Genomic DNA, 14,425 nt, shown 5'->3' with positions numbered 1-14,425 from the left:
TTGGCAACAACTGTTTTGACAACTCACCCACTCTACTCCACAACAATAACATCAATAATACCGGAAGGTACATTTTATTCCCTTCCGGTCAACAACACACAAATAATCACCATATATGCCAGAATGTACATTTTCTTCCCCTCCAGCCAAACACTATATAAGCACTTCGATTATACAAATATTTCATCCAAAAATCTCCAATTTACCGAGAGGTACATTTTATTCCCCCTCGGTCCCATCCTCCACAATTTAATATAAACCAGCTAAAAATACACTATATATTTCACAAACATAATAGCTTTATACACTTAGTGATAAATACATGCATATCCTATTACCATTTAGATATACATATATGAATCACCAAATATATACACATTTAAATTTTAATCTCACAACAAGTAAGAAGATACAAAAAGTAAGTGGGATAACTAGACCAAACGTGAGGTTTACTTATGCGCTTCAATGAACTCCAAGTACCTAAGTGACACAAATCTCACTTAGTAACAATTGAGTTCAAAATGCTAATCAACTCAACAAAACCTCAAAACTACTAAGGCCACCCAAACCAAACGTTTGGTGCTTTCACTCTCTCTCTACACCACTTCCAAGACCCTTAAAAACTCATACTACTCCCTTACTTCCCTAACACTACTCTCTCGGTCTATCTCTTTCTCTCAACTGTCCCAAAACAGCAACAAGATCCTAACCCACTAAATCACTACACCAATCACCCAAAACAAATACTGTTTTGGGTTAGAAATGCTTGACAAACCAAACTCTAATCCACCACAGCTTCCAATAATTGCATCAAATGTTTTTCTTTCTTCCTCCATAGAAACAAAGACAAATCACATTAAGGCGCGTCGAGGTGGAGAAGAGTCCGTGAAAGCTGGGCCGGATTGTGCATGTCCTAAAAACTTTAAAACATGACTTAAAAACTTTAAGCCTATACTCCAACAAAATTAACTCTACCAAAACAGCCCCTGGGACATAACCACTCTTTAAAACACAAAAGAACAACTTCACACTTCTATCACAGCTCTCAGCCTCCCTCTCCCTCAACTGTCCTAACACACAACCCCTTACTCTCAAAACCACCAAAACATCACCAACGATAACAACTAACTCAACTTTCCTCTACCACAACACAACAGCCCTGTTGTCAGCCTCAAAACACACACCCAAAACCACAAAACTTACACTCACAAACTGGCTTTAACAAACAACTCATTGTCCTTAACTTTCAAATACAAATTTGAGAGAAAGGAGGGTATGCTTACCAGCTAGAATCGTCAAAAAAGGCAAGGGGACTACCAGAAAAGCTTATGTAACCTCCCTTGCCGAAATTGTAGTTGTGGCACAGCAAAGCCACTGAGCTCCTCACTGTAACTTGTGCAGCTAAAATGACCAGGTAGGAAAGACTCCTAGCCCACCTCTGTCGATGGCACAATAGCTTGCAGTCACTATGTCATTCACTGCTAGAACTGCTTGGGTAGCAGCTCCTAGCTCAAGTGTTGGAGCAGCTTGCTTCTTCAACCAGAAGGAAGGTGAAAATCAACACAGTTCAAGGTACCCAGTGGTCAGCTTTGTTGGCTGAAAAGATGAGATTGGAGGTGGAGAGATTTTTCTGGAAATGAAGAAGAAATGGGGGTCAGTTGGAGTTTGAAGAAAAGAGTTGATGGAGAAGAAGTAGAAGGAATAGGTGAGTTCAGTGGAGGGACAGGGAGAAGATATGTGTGAAAAGATATTTTCAAATCCTCTCCCATTTTACCCCTCCGAACAACAAACTTCCATAATTAAATTCTCGCTCCTCCAACTTCTGAAAATTACGTGCTGAATTTCTACGATCTCGTTTTGACGAGCTCTACAACTTTCATGAAAGAAGTTTCCTGAAACGAGCGACAGATTAAAAGTCAATTTATTGAGTCGAATGAATTAAATCGTAAAACGACTTAATGGTTCTCGAACTGATTTCTACTTTGAATGAAGGCTATTTAAAAGACTAGAATACGGATATAACCAAAATATCATTTCATTAATATCCATGAAATTATAAGAAAGGAATAACAAAATTTGGGTTATCACAGTAAGTATCTAGAATTCAGAAACAACCTACAAATTGGGCAAAGCACCAACCCATTCTCATTACACTTTGGACACCTCATCACCACGGTGCGACATTGAGGAGCTCCACCTCCTCTCATCCCCACCGCCTCCTCTTTCACCACAACACCATCTTCGAGCTCCTCCACCTCTACTTGGAACCTCTGATCCATCAACACATCATGCTCATGGACCTTCACTTTGAGATTCTCGACCGCTGACCGCACCTCATTACACGCCTCGAATGTCATAGGTGGAGGGAGAGAAGGTCATAGTTGGAGGAGGTGAGGGAGATGATGTGGTGGCTCAAGGCGGAGCTGCCGAGTTGGGAGAAGTCGTCGTCGTGGTTGAAGAGATTGGAAGAAACACAACCCGTAGTGTTGCTTTGCTTCGAAATCTGAGCTTTGAAATAAAGTGTGGAAGGAGTGAGAGTGAATGAGAAGGAGAATGAGAAGAAATGAAGAAAAGACAAGAAGTTACGACACGTGACCCAAAAGATGGAACTGCGATAGAAATTGGCTTTAGACTCCTTGTTGATAAAGAAAAACTAGTTTATGTACTACATTGGTATAACTCAGGTACTACATTGATTTTGATACAAGAGTTTGTGTACCGATGAATTTTTTTTGTGGTCACGTGCGGGACACATGACCGAGATAACAGAATCATAACAGAAATTGAGCCCAGATCCTTCGTTAACAGCAAATTATAAGTTTGGGTACTATATTAGTACAATTCACAATTAAGGTACTACATTCACTTTGCCATAATAATTAGGTACCATGATGACATTTTTTCTTTTAGTTCTTTACTAACTAAGAATGAGAACTCTATATAGAATACTATAGTATGAGACGATGTTTTGGATATCAAACGAATTTGTTGGAGGATATACTCCAATCCACTTTTCTGCGGAAAACACCAGTTGAAGTCCAAGTAGCTCTCTCTCTCTCTCTCTCTCTCTCGATTGATCGAGTTTGATGTTTGCATCGCTTTAGGTAGATAGATATAAAGGCATGGCTTCATCTATGATGGGTCAACTGGTTTCTCCATTGGAGACCGGACATCATGTGTGGGAGGATCAATCTTTCATCAAGTGGAACAAGAGAGATGCGCATGTCCCTTTACGCTGCCATGAATCAATCGAAGGTCAGACCCCATCACCCTTTTCACTATTCTAACCACCAATTCATACCCTGTTCATCTTCTTTGATTCACAATCATATATAAAGATGTGAACTTGGTTTAAAGTTTTAAACTTTATTTAGTTCACAATATATTTGTGTGCTCAGCAGTCTTTAGTATACCAATAACATGATTGGAAATGAATGCATGCCATTTAGGGGTTTTAAGCAATAACAAATCTTTATGGTTGCAGTCTCATATGCAACAAAAAGAGAGGAAAAAGGTTGCATATTCCCAATAGTTGGCCTTATGTTCTATTGATATACAGTCTAATGAGTTGTAGGCTTGATTAAGCCATATAAAATGACTAGGAAGAGCTCCATTGGCAACTATTTGTTTAGAGGTATCACTCTGAGGCGGTCACTGTATTCTTGGGTCACGATCAGACGACCCATGAACTAGAAACGTTCGTAGAGTTGCATAGAGTTGATTTCTATGTGCAGGATTTTCATAGAGCTGGCCACCTTATTTTCATAGTATGGTAGATGCACAGTTGTATGGGTCTGTATTATGATCTTTAGTTACTGCTGTTTATAGGCACTGCTTAATCTCTGGTATTATTGTGAATGTGTTGGCTGGGTTCTGTTGCTTGAACATCTTTCTAGCACTCTTACTATATCATTCATTTATTAATTGTCCTGGCATCTTACTTACGTTAGATACATACGGATTACATATTTTTTTCTATATGTTTTTATTAGGATCTCTTAAATACTGGTATGAACGCAACAAAGTAAATTTTATGCTATCCAACTCTGCACCATGGAATGATGATGCTGTTCCTGAAGCTCTTAAGAGTGCAGCTCTTTGGATCAAGGACTTGCCTTTTGTGGAGTCTTTGTCTGGTTATTGGAAATTCTACTTGGCTTCAACTCCTGGAAATGTTCCTTTGAATTTTTACCACACTGCGTTTCAGGATTCTGGGTGGGAAACTTTGCAAGGTAAGCATATATTTATCTTTCACGTTTAATGTCGTGTAAAGCCTGATACATATGTGTGGGTAAAAGTAAGAATAATAGTTATATATATATATATATATATATTACCTCCCAACAGTGTGTAGCTCTTTTGGGTAAGCCATATATACGTGATCCCAAAGAAATATGGCATTATCGTATGATTTGCTTCCCCTGCACTGCTTGCCTTTGCATCTTTATTTTTTATTGTTGTGCCATTCTTGTTTAAGTTGAAGCAAGTAGTATGAAAAAAGTTGAGACTAACCAACTAATAGAAGGGAATAGTCCCTAACTCAGGACTAGCCAATGCCTACGGAGCAGTTCAAAACCAACCTGATCCTAACGCTCTTCCACTCCCAATCTCTATGATCCTCATGTTTTTTTTTCTTTGTACCCTGTAAGGTTTTAGCTATCTTTGCGTTTCTAGAAATGAGTAGACTGAGGAACATCCTTGGGAAATTGAGGAATTTGGATGAGTTGATAATCCAAAATGCTTCAATCTTCCCAGACAGCTTTGACCACAATCATAAAGTAATATGGCAGTTCTTCACTTTTCAGATAGTATGAAAACATTTCTTCACTTTTCAGTATGGTATAAACTGCAGGTGTCAATTAAGGGTAATTCTTTGGCATGAAAACATTTCTCATACATCAACTATTTTGTCCACTTTGAGGACTCGTTTTGCCACATTAAAGACTCATTTTACCATTTGAGAACTCATGTACTAACTTAGATAATTTATTATTCATGTTACCACTTTAAGGACTAATCTTTACTATTTTGAGGACTCATTATACCACTTTAAGATAGTTGTATGCATGCCATATTAAGAAGTGGTATGAGTGAGTCCTCAAAGTATGACATGCATACAAACTATCTCTAAGTGGTTTCACATGTGAAGCATATTTAATTGTTAAAATGGTTACACAAGTGCAGGTCCTATGACCTCCATGTCTCTTTCTCTACAATTTTGAGTTAAATTAATTGTAATTTTAGCTCATTATATAGTGTTATTTTAACTTAAATAATGCTGTTGATGAACAAGTTTATGAGCTATATATGTTACTTATTAGATATGATATTTCTAAATCTTTATAAGGATTTGGAAAAATCAAATTGATATTATGCACCTTTTATCCTGCAACAACGCTCATTATTTTATTCTCTTATGGAACAGTTCCTTCAAATTGGCAGATGCACGGATTCGATCGGCCTATATATACAAATGTTGTGTATCCTTTTCCACTTGATCCACCTTTTGTTCCTGTGGACAACCCTACGGGCTGCTACAGGACCGAATTTGTCATCCCTGAAGAATGGAAGGGTATGATGGTTATCATAGCTGATTACTATTTTATGCTAGCACTATATTATACACAGAACTGAAGGGTATGATGGTTATCATAGTTGATTACCATTTGGTGATGCTGGAATTTTTCTTACCAGTATACTACAGATACTCTTTCTGGTTATATCTTGCACACATCCTAATAAGCTTTATTTCAAACTTTTATAATAATGTAAACTATAACCAAATTCTTTTTAACTGTGACAATGTACAAAAAACATTTGTAGGATGTGAATCCTATGTTATTTGCTGGATATCTTTAAATATTTACTGGTTTACATTCTGGGGAATAGTTTTATACATATAAATCTATGGCTCTCCTTTGAGAGACACCCCTTTTCCGAAAGGTGAGAGACACCCCTGATTATATGGTTTACGTGATCATTAGCTTACAGTAATCTGATATAGTTTCCTGATTATTGATGTTTCTGTGTGCTTCCTATTGTCTTAAGCAGCTATCTTTATATGACAGTTATTACCTTTTGGCAGGTCGTAGAATTTTGTTGCACTTTGAAGCTGTTGATTCTGCCTTTTGTGCATGGATAAATGGAGTCCCTGTGGGATATAGGTAACAGATATTTGTTGAAGGCCCTTTTTATTTATTTATTTTAATATTAATGCATTAATTGTTTCATACTGATTACTTATGTGCAGAGATTTTCCTCTGTACTAAATATTAGATTTTGATTCTTTGATTCTTCTTCAGCCAGTGAAACAGAATGAGTCGTGAATTACAAAATTGAGATGTTAACTTTGTTATTGTTCCAAATTTGAAAAAAAGTAAAATTGTTCGTATCAGAATATCAGTCTTAGGGATCACACCATTCTATCTTTAAGTACCGCTACATCTCTGTGAAGATTTCTTTCCTCGTACAAGGGATGCGTAGTTTGGTAAGAACCCCCTGTTACATGCATTAACAAATATATTTACTCTTGTGGTAGGTCAGTCAGGACAGTCGACTTCCGGCAGAATTCGAAATCACTGATTATTGCTATCCTTGTGGTTCGGACAAGAAAAATGTACTAGCCGTTCAAGTATTGAGATGGAGTGATGGCTCTTACCTTGAAGATCAAGATCATTGGTGGTTATCTGGCATTCATCGTGATGTGCTTCTTCTTTCCAAACCACAGGTTTTAGATCTGTTCTTTCTTGCTTGTAAATCTCTTGTTTTCTATTAGTCGTAAACTTATATTTAACTTTACGCAGCGGCCAGTGTGGGAGTTAGTATATAGCTGAAGACTGCGGACATATATCTATGTACTGAGAATTCATGTGCTAGTTATATATGCAAATGAAAAGATCATTCCATCTCTTTATGTGTAAATATACACATGTATGATATTTTGCTTCACCAACCTCCTTCGCACATTCTGCAAAATAGACATGTGGCAGGCAAATAAACTGGACAATGTAATAAAAGATGTGAAAATGGAAGTTTAACCGAGTTCAATTTGCTCATTCATATTTGATTTTGATCAAGCATATATCTTTATATAGTTATCAGATACATCAGATGACAGTTTTTTTCTGACTTTATTGGACCAATTAATGACATAAATCTTCTAAATAATTTATGTGCAGGTCTATATCACAGACTATTTCTTCAAATCAAATCTGGCTGAGGATTTCTCTTATGCAGACCTACAGGCAAGAATTTATTACTGTGAAGGATCATTTTATTTTCAACTTCTCGGTGATATAATCTTTTTATTTAGATTGCACGCAGTTTCTGTAGCAGTTAGTGTAAGCCATCGGCTTTGGTGCGATGAAGTCTTGTTTCCTATTCCAAAAAAAAAACATGAAATGGTTCTGTTGTTGATATAGGGCTTATTGGTCCCTGATTCATTACTCATGCTATTGGAGTCTGCCCTTATATCATGATGCCATAATCGTTGACCTATCCAAGATCTAACTTGTAATTTTATGTACTTTTGTTCAGGTTGAAGTGAAAATAGATAACTCCCGAGAAACATCTAAAGACAATTTTCTCGATAATTTCACTATAGAAGCTGCTTTATTTGACAGTGGGAGCTGGTACAGCAGTGGTGGATCTGCTGATCTGCTCTCATCAAATGTTGCTAATCTAAAGCTTGGCCCCTCACCCAGCACAACTCTAGGATTTCATGATTACTCGCTAGTAGGGAGACTGGAAGTGCCAAGGCTTTGGTCTGCAGAGCAGGTGAAAATCTCATTCTATTGTTATCATTTCTATCTTCCTGTTTTGTTCTGGAGTAAAGAGATATGGAGTGAAGGTGGAGGACCTTTGGGGGAAAGCTGGGTTCTTGTCAACCCTGTGGGCTTCTGTCTGTTTCATTAAAAGTCTCCTCTCTCCTGTTTTTCTAGACACTCAGGCTGCTGTCGTCGAGTTTATTGTATATTATTTTACTTTTCTGTAGGTTTTTGTCTATTTGTAGGATAGTCCTGTTGTAGTCTTTTTAGTTTTGTTTCTTGGAGCTGTGACCTTTTCAACGACTGTTCTTGTTTCTGGTTTTCTCTTTGAATGAAAGCTCCTTCTCAGTTTCCTGGGTTTGGGACTGCTGTCATTGATGTATCGCTCATATATAGTGGACTTGCTATGTCTGTTAGTTCACTGTAATAAAGTTTCTCCGGATATTTTTTACACTATGTTATGTTAGTACTTAATTAGATATTGCATCCTAATTATTTGTCTGGTTGTTTACACCCATCCACAGCCGAACCTGTACACTCTTGTTGTGACTTTGAAAGATAAATCTGGAAACATTGTGGACTGTGAATCGTGCCTGGTAGGCATACGACAAGTATCAAAAGCCCATAAGCAGCTGCTTGTTAATGGGCATCCGATAATAATAAGGGGTGTGAACAGGCATGAACATCATCCACGTCTGGGGAAGACAAACATTGAATCGTGCATGGTTAAGGTGACACCTACTTAGCACCTTAGCTCCCTCTTTTCCATTCTATGCATGCCAGTTGATTGTGACTTAAGTACATATTATATTTACTGAGTTAATATTTTTCATACAGGATTTGGTTTTAATGAAGCAATTCAATATCAATGCTGTAAGAAACAGCCATTATCCCCAACATCCTCGATGGTATGAGCTCTGCGACATGTTTGGAATGTACATGATAGATGAAGCCAATATTGAAGCCCATGGTTTTGATTATTCTGGACATGTTAAGCATCCGACGTTGGAGCCCAGTTGGGCAACTGCAATGTTAGACCGTGTGATAGGCATGGTTGAGAGGGACAAAAATCATGCGTGCATTATTTCTTGGTCGTTGGGAAATGAGTCTGGATATGGACCTAATCATTCTGCTTTAGCTGGTAACTAATTTCTCTAGTCATATTGTTCATATTGTAGTGTTGGTTAGGCTTTGAAAAAAAAAACCTTTATTAATCCTTATGGTCTGTACAGTTCATTCGTAATCATATGGACACTTTAGGTTTGCATGGAACTACCATTTCAAATTTTAATATGGCCTTGTTTCTTTATGAGAATATTAACTACTTTCAGTGCTTGAAAGCTTCTAGAGTAGTTGGGCTTTTAGAAGGTTTCCTAAAGTAGGTTTTCTCTGTTTCAACTGATTTCATTTGATAAAAATGGATTCAATTAAGTTTGTATCAAGTTATTGATTAAAAAATTAAGGTTGTATTAAGATTAAACTTTGGGTTGATAAACAAAAAAACTATTTGCTATAATGTCAGGACATTGACAAATCTTCAAAAATCATGGGACTGGTTAGTTGTGGTAAACAAGGTGGTAAAGGGGTGAACTTTTCTGAGTCGGAAATATAAATATGGCTTTGTGGAGTTAGGGTAATGAGTGCATTTAAGGTCAACTTGATGTGAACTGAGAGATCACATTGCCACAACAGTGAAGTATCCAAAGAAAATGGTTATAGTTTTTTAAAATTATTTTGATAATAAGTCTTTTCTTTTGAATGATGTGGAGGTCAGAACTGGAATCATTTGGGCATTGACATCACAAAGAAAATTATATTCGCTCAATGAAAGAAGAATTCACACCAACTTTTTAAATTGATCATTATTAACACTATAGTTGGTCACCAAATCAGAATTTTATGTAAATTGTAGCGTTATCCTTTTGTGTAGTCTAATTCAGTAATATCTGGCATCAAGCACTGCTTGATCACAAACGTTTTGACTTTAGAAGCACCATTCTTTGAAATTTCTCAATTGTTGGATTAACATAAGCATAGTTGGGTCGCCAGTTTAGATCACCTATTCCATGAACTTTTGTCGACTTTTGTTTTTTTACCTCCCGCATCTTTGTCATTTTTAAATATTTTGGATCTGAACAATAAAAATTTGAGGGTGTGAGGTGTGACTGATTAAGCTGCTTTCAATGTATCTTTGATTCAAATCTTTTCCTATCATGTATTGAAATAGATCTTTGATCACTTGCTTTAGGTTGGGTTCGTGGAAAGGATTCTTCACGGCTGTTACATTATGAAGGGGGAGGATCCAGAACCCCGTCTACAGATATTGTATGCCCTATGTATATGCGTGTTTGGGACATTGTGAAGATCGCGAAAGATCCTAATGAAACACGTCCTTTAATACTGTGCGAGTAAGTAATTTGATGTAATTGTTGATTTGGTAAAGTTCGTATGGTTACTGTTATTCACAAAAGTATCGAGCTGATAGAATTTGAAGCTCTCTGTTATCCATTCAAATGTTATGGTCTGCATAATGTTTTAGTGTTTTAGATAGGATATGATCAAGAACTCTTATTTTAGTAGGTATATGTGCCAGGAATTAATGTTATTTTGACTTGTTTCTTTGTGATGTAAAGTTATGCAAAGATGTAAATGTCTTTAATTAAGGATTTTGACACAATGGCAGGTATTCGCATGCAATGGGTAATAGCAATGGGAATATACATGAGTATTGGGAAGCAATTGATGGCACATTCGGTCTCCAGGGAGGCTTTATATGGGATTGGGTTGATCAGGTTAAGTATCGTTAGTATTCTTGGCTTACTTTTCTCTATGTCCGTTGAAATTTAGCAAATGAGAATCCAGTTTGATATGTCTCTGGTTCTGGATCACAGTCAATAAAAGCACACACATAGAGCACATGCTGAAAATTTTGATTTGGCCTAAATCTTGGCGGAAATTCTTCTATGCTTGGCGTGCAAGTACACGACACAATATTAGCCATTGAAAATAGTTTATATGCAGGGACCACCGAGTTTTTATTTAAAGTCATCTAATCCTGGAAATTCACTCTTTATTTGAAGATGCACGCCGTGTACGAAAGATACTCTCAAATCTTAGTCCTGGGCATCTGACTAAGATGAGTGCAGAACTTAAAAAACTGATGCTTAATAACTTCTTGTCCTGAACAGGGTTAAAAAATGCTGTTAACCCATCTCAGTTGATGTGAGTACATTATTGAAGTTTGATGCTAAGTTATTTCATAGTTTTTGATCTGCTTGCTTTTCATGATAAGTTGTTTGTGAAGATACACATACTAAAACCCACTGTTTTAGATGTTCAGAAGCAAAATTTTCAGGGGGTAGTAAAATTTTCTTTCTTTTTTATAGGGCTTATTGAAAGATAGTGCGGATGGTACTAAACACTGGGCATATGGGGGTGACTTTGGTGATGTTCCAAATGATTTGAACTTCTGTTTGAATGGTCTTGTGTGGCCCGATCGAACTCCGCATCCTGCAATGCATGGTAAGTTGATGATATGTAACATTTATACAATTACCAGTTTCCTTGGAATGTAACAAAGTACAGAAAATACTAGCACATTTGTTGATCTTTCACTTTAATTACGATGTTAATTATTGTTTTCAGAAGTGAAGTATGTGTACCAGCCAATCAAGATTTCATTTAGTGAAGGAACACTAAAGGTACTTCTCACATACCAAGTTTTATGCATATGTTTGTTACTGGGCAGCAACTGAATTCCTCTTTGCAGATATCAAATACTCACTTTTATGAAACAACAAAAGCATTGGAATTCTGCTGGGCTGCTCATGGAGATGGATGTGAACTTGGATCTGGTTATTTATCCCTTCCTTTGATTGAACCTCAGAAGACTTTCGATATTGAGTTGCAGTCAGCTCCATGGCATACTTTATGGGCTTCATCATCGGAAGATGAGTTTTTCTTAACAATTAGTGCTAAGCTTTTGCATTCCACATGCTGGGTTGAAGCTGGTCATGTCATCTCATCCACACAAGTCCAGTTGCCTGCGAAAAGAGAATTTGTTCCTCATGTACTTGCTCTTGCTTAGTGCCTACCTGACCACATAGTTTGTAGTTTGTATTAGTTGTAATGTAATAACCTCTTTCATTGGCCTTGATTTCCAGGTCATCAAGACTAAGGATGCTACATTCATTGGGGAGGTTCTCGGAGATACACTTAAAGTCGGCCAACAGGATGCCTGGGAGATAAAACTGAATGTTAAAATGGGAACAGTGGAAAGCTGGAAGGTATTTATCCACCATTGTTCGATTTTAATATTATTTTTATGATAGTTGATACTTGATAGCATGCTTAGAATCTTCCATAATAGTTTGATAGCTATTATAGACTGATGTTTATTTTTCATGCTATCAGTGTCATTTGGATTTAAAAAGCATTTTTCTTTAATTTCTTATTATATTCTTTTGATCTTCTTGTTTTTTCTTTTTCTCGGGGTGGGAGGCTATTAATCTCATCTGGGCTTCTGATCTATTATCTCATTATTTTGATGTATATTTAAGTGGCAGAAAGGATTGAGAATCTTCTATTGGAAATACTGGGTGAGGGAAAGATGGACCTCTTGGTTATTTGAACAAATTTATCTTGTCCACAGCATATAGGTTTAGGTTGAGTAATTTGAGCAAGAGAAGACCCTGTTGAGGGATGGGACTCTGTAATCTCTTTAGCACTTGGTCATACTGACTTGGAAAGTTTACATGCCAAGAGTGATGGGACCCTGTTGAGGGAGTCAGAGATTTGCGTCGACCCATGGATAAAATCTCTGATGGCCTGTCGCTGTTCTCCTCCAATCTTATTCTCATAGTTTCAAAGATATTATTCTTACATTGATTATTTCAACTATTATAGACACTTCTTTGAGCCAGTTATTCACCGTAACAATCTGGACCTGACAGGAGTCTTTGTTATGCTGAATTATGGGGCACCTAAGCTGGAGTCTGAAGCTGCTATCAATGTTTTATGATTTTGGTTGCCTGGATATTTGTTCTATTTTGTGTTTGGATGGATTGGGCTCAACTTGTTTTACTAATGATGTTTGAGGAGTACTACTGTCCTGTGATTTACGTCTGAGTTTTTATTGGCATAATGGGTCTTCTTCCTACATTCTAAAAAGAAAATTGTAATAAATGTAGGTTGAAGGAGTTCCTTTGATGACAAAAGGCATATTTCCATGCTTCTGGCGAGCACCCACAGATAATGACAAAGGCGGAGGTGCCAGTAGCTATACGTCCAGGTGGCAAGCTGCTCATATTGATAACCTCCATTACATTACCAAGAGCTGTTCTGTGGAGAATATGACTGACAATCTAGTGAAAGTAGCTGTTGTCTTTCTGGGTATTCCAAACAGTGGGGAAGGTTCTGGAATGAAAGACACAAATGCCTTGATTGAAATTGATGTGATTTACACGATCTACAGTTCAGGGGATGTTGTTATTGAATGCAATGTAAGACCAAATTCGAATCTTCCGCCGCTGCCACGTGTGGGAGTTGAGTTCCACTTGGACAAGGCAATGGAGCAGGTTAAATGGTACGGAAGGGGACCATTTGAATGTTATCCAGACAGAAAAGCAGCTGCTCATGTTGGAGTCTATGAGCAGAAAGTGAGTGACCTGCATGTCCCTTATATAGTTCCTGGGGAATGTTCAGGTAGGGCAGACGTTAGATGGGTGACATTTCAAAACAAGGATGGTTTGGGAATCTATGCTTCAATATATGGCAGCTCGCCGCCCATGCAAATGAATGCAAGTTTCTACACCACAGCTGAGCTGGATCGAGCAACTCACAATGAAGATCTTATCAGAGGAGATGACATAGAGGTACTTTTTTCTATTCATCTCAGTACCGGTATTTTTCCTTTTACTACATTCGTTACTCATTAGTATGAAGTTTGAGTCTAGCCATACACTAGTATTCGACTTGTTTCTTTGATGGAATCTCTCTCTAGGTTCATGAGATAATCACTTTATGGTGTTTCAGGTTCATCTTGATCACAAGCACATGGGGCTGGCTGGGGATGATAGTTGGTCTCCATGTGTCCATGACAAGTATCTGGTTCCTGCTGTTCCAAGTTCATTCTCGATTAGGCTCTCTCCAATAACCCCTGCAACCTCGGGCCATAATATCTACAAATCTCAACTTCAACTATAGTTATTTCAAGGGCTTTAGGGGATTTTATACATATTGAACCATGTTGCTATGAAATATGTTGTAAACCTTTCAGTATATGTTTGCTTATTTTAATTAGACGAAATGATCATTGTACTAAACTTTCATTTATCATTGCAATAGACAGCAATTTCTCCTTAATAAACATAGCAACTATTTTTATTGACCATAAATAAGCAGTTTCTCTCCCCTCTGCGGATTCCATGGCCGTTCGCAACCCTAAGTTTCGTTTCGCCTTTTTGATTTTATAGGCTTTACTAAATGCATGTGGAAGGTTTTGAATTCTTGAAGCCTTTTGTGAGTTTTTTGGATTTGATGTTATTTGAAGCTTTGTATAATATAAACACATGATGTTTGGCTTATTGGTAACTTAATGGTAAAATTTATATATATATATGGTAACTAAATGCTGATAACGGTCGATCAAGTGTTTCTCA

The 14,425-nt window shown here is 37.3% G+C and overlaps 1 protein-coding gene across 3 annotated transcripts; it reads left to right on the top strand.

Moving 5' to 3' along the window:
• The first annotated feature begins 2,965 nt into the window (after positions 1–2,965).
• On the top strand, positions 2,966–14,185 carry LOC126798186 (uncharacterized). 3 transcript variants are annotated; one of them, XM_050525066.1, is made up of 18 exons: positions 2,966–3,042; positions 3,105–3,255; positions 3,993–4,232; positions 5,426–5,572; positions 6,086–6,164; positions 6,544–6,727; positions 7,179–7,244; positions 7,537–7,776; positions 8,291–8,497; positions 8,604–8,907; positions 10,015–10,174; positions 10,450–10,558; positions 11,153–11,288; positions 11,412–11,467; positions 11,536–11,835; positions 11,930–12,052; positions 12,956–13,639; positions 13,800–14,185. In XM_050525066.1, the coding sequence occupies exons 2-18, from the start codon at positions 3,123–3,125 to the stop codon at positions 13,968–13,970; spliced, it is 3,339 nt and encodes a 1,112-aa protein (XP_050381023.1). In that variant the 5' UTR covers positions 2,966–3,042; positions 3,105–3,122; the 3' UTR covers positions 13,971–14,185. The 3 variants fall into 3 exon arrangements, with proteins under 3 accessions (XP_050381023.1, XP_050381024.1, XP_050381025.1); XM_050525067.1 differs by lacking the exon at positions 3,993–4,232 and having other exon boundaries at positions 2,972–3,255; XM_050525068.1 differs by lacking the exons at positions 2,966–3,042; positions 3,993–4,232 and having other exon boundaries at positions 3,115–3,255; positions 5,443–5,572.
• Positions 14,186–14,425: the final 240 nt, after the last annotated feature.

This window comes from Argentina anserina, chromosome 6, assembly GCF_933775445.1.
Source record: "Argentina anserina chromosome 6, drPotAnse1.1, whole genome shotgun sequence".
NCBI classification, from domain to species: domain Eukaryota; kingdom Viridiplantae; phylum Streptophyta; class Magnoliopsida; order Rosales; family Rosaceae; genus Argentina; species Argentina anserina.
Note: the sequence above shows the minus strand (reverse complement) of the source record. Positions and strands in the feature narration are given on the sequence as shown.

Bases quoted from the DNA above. Each gene is read 5' to 3' on its own strand.
- LOC126798186 (XM_050525066.1), top strand. From the start codon at position 3,123: ATGGCTTCATCTATGATGGGTCAACTGGTTTCTCCATTGGAGACCGGA. The intron at 6,165-6,543 runs GTAACAGATATT...GTGGTAGGTCAG, and splicing joins GGAGTCCCTGTGGGATATAG to TCAGGACAGTCGACTTCCGG. The intron at 7,777-8,290 runs GTGAAAATCTCA...ACCCATCCACAG, and splicing joins GGCTTTGGTCTGCAGAGCAG to CCGAACCTGTACACTCTTGT.